The sequence below is a fragment of the Lottia gigantea genome, assembly GCF_000327385.1.
Source record: "Lottia gigantea unplaced genomic scaffold LOTGIsca_1090, whole genome shotgun sequence".
NCBI classification, from domain to species: domain Eukaryota; kingdom Metazoa; phylum Mollusca; class Gastropoda; family Lottiidae; genus Lottia; species Lottia gigantea.
The window spans coordinates 1,010-2,355 of record NW_008706979.1 but is presented as its reverse complement, the minus strand read 5'-3'; the positions used below and the strand labels follow the sequence as shown (position 1 = coordinate 2,355).

Here is a 1,346-nt window from a genome sequence, read left to right as displayed (position 1 = left end):
AGTGAAACCAATAAGACACCAATGATTCCCAGTGAAACCAATAATACACCAATGATTCCCAGTGAAACCAATAATACACCAATGATTCCCAGTGAAACCAATAATACACCAATGATTCCCAGTGAAACCAATAATACACCAATGATTGTCAGTGAAACCAATAATACACCAATGATTCCCAGTGAAACCAATAAGACACCAATGATTCCCAGTGAAACCAATAATACACCAATGATTGTCAGTGAAACCAATAAGACACCAATGATTCCCGGTGAAACAAACTAGACACCAATGATTCCGAGTGAGACCAATAAGACATCAATGATTCCGAGTGAAACCAATAAGACACCAATGATTCCCGGTGAAACCAATAAGACACCAATGATTCCCAGTGAAACCAATAAGAACCAATGATTCCCAGTGAAACCAATAAGAACCAATGATTCCTAGTGAAACTAATGACACCAATGATTCCCGGTGAAACCAATAAGACGCAAATGATTCCTGGTGAAACCAATAAGAACCAATGATTCCTAGTGAAACTAATGACACCAATGATTCCCGGTGAAACCAATAAGACACCAATGATTCCCAGTGAAACCAATAAGACACCAATGATTCCTAGTGAAACTAATGACACCAATGATTCCCGGTGAAACCAATAAGACGCAAATGATTCCCGGTGAAACCATAAGAACCAATGATTCCTAGTGAAACTAATGACACCAATGATTCCCGGTGAAACTAGTATTACACCAATGATTCCCGGTGAAACTAGTATTACACCAATGATTCCCAGTGAAACCAATAAGAACCAATGATTCCTAGTGAAACTAATGACACCAATGATTCCCGGTGAAACCAATAAGACGCAAATGATTCCCGGTGAAACCAATAAGAACCAATGATTCCTAGTGAAACTAATGACACCAATAATTCCCGGTGAAACCAATAAGACACCAATGATTCCCAGTGAAACCAATAAGACACCAATGATTCCTAGTGAAACTAATGACACCAATGATTCCCGGTGAAACCAATAAGACGCAAATGATTCCCAGTGAAACCAATAAGACACCAATGATTCCTAGTGAAACTAATGACACCAATGATTCCCGGTGAAACCAATAAGACGCAAATGATTCCCGGTGAAACCAATAAGACACCAATGATTCCTAGTGAAACTAATGACACCAATGATTCCCAGTGAAACCAATAAGACACCAATGATTCCCAGTGAAACCAATAAGAACCAATGATTCCTAGTGAAACTAATGACACCAATGATTCCCGGTGAAACCAATAAGACGCAAATGATTCCCGGTGAAACCAATAAAACACCAATG

The 1,346-nt window shown here is 39.1% G+C and overlaps 1 protein-coding gene across 1 annotated transcript; it reads left to right on the top strand.

The window, feature by feature from the left end:
* Positions 1 to 3: 3 nt before the first annotated feature.
* On the top strand, positions 4 to 285 carry LOTGIDRAFT_146748 (hypothetical protein; the record flags this gene model as incomplete). The annotated part of the gene is made up of 1 exon (XM_009046978.1): positions 4 to 285. A coding segment is annotated over one exon (282 nt), but the record flags the coding sequence as incomplete, so codon positions are not given.
* Positions 286 to 1,346: the final 1,061 nt, after the last annotated feature.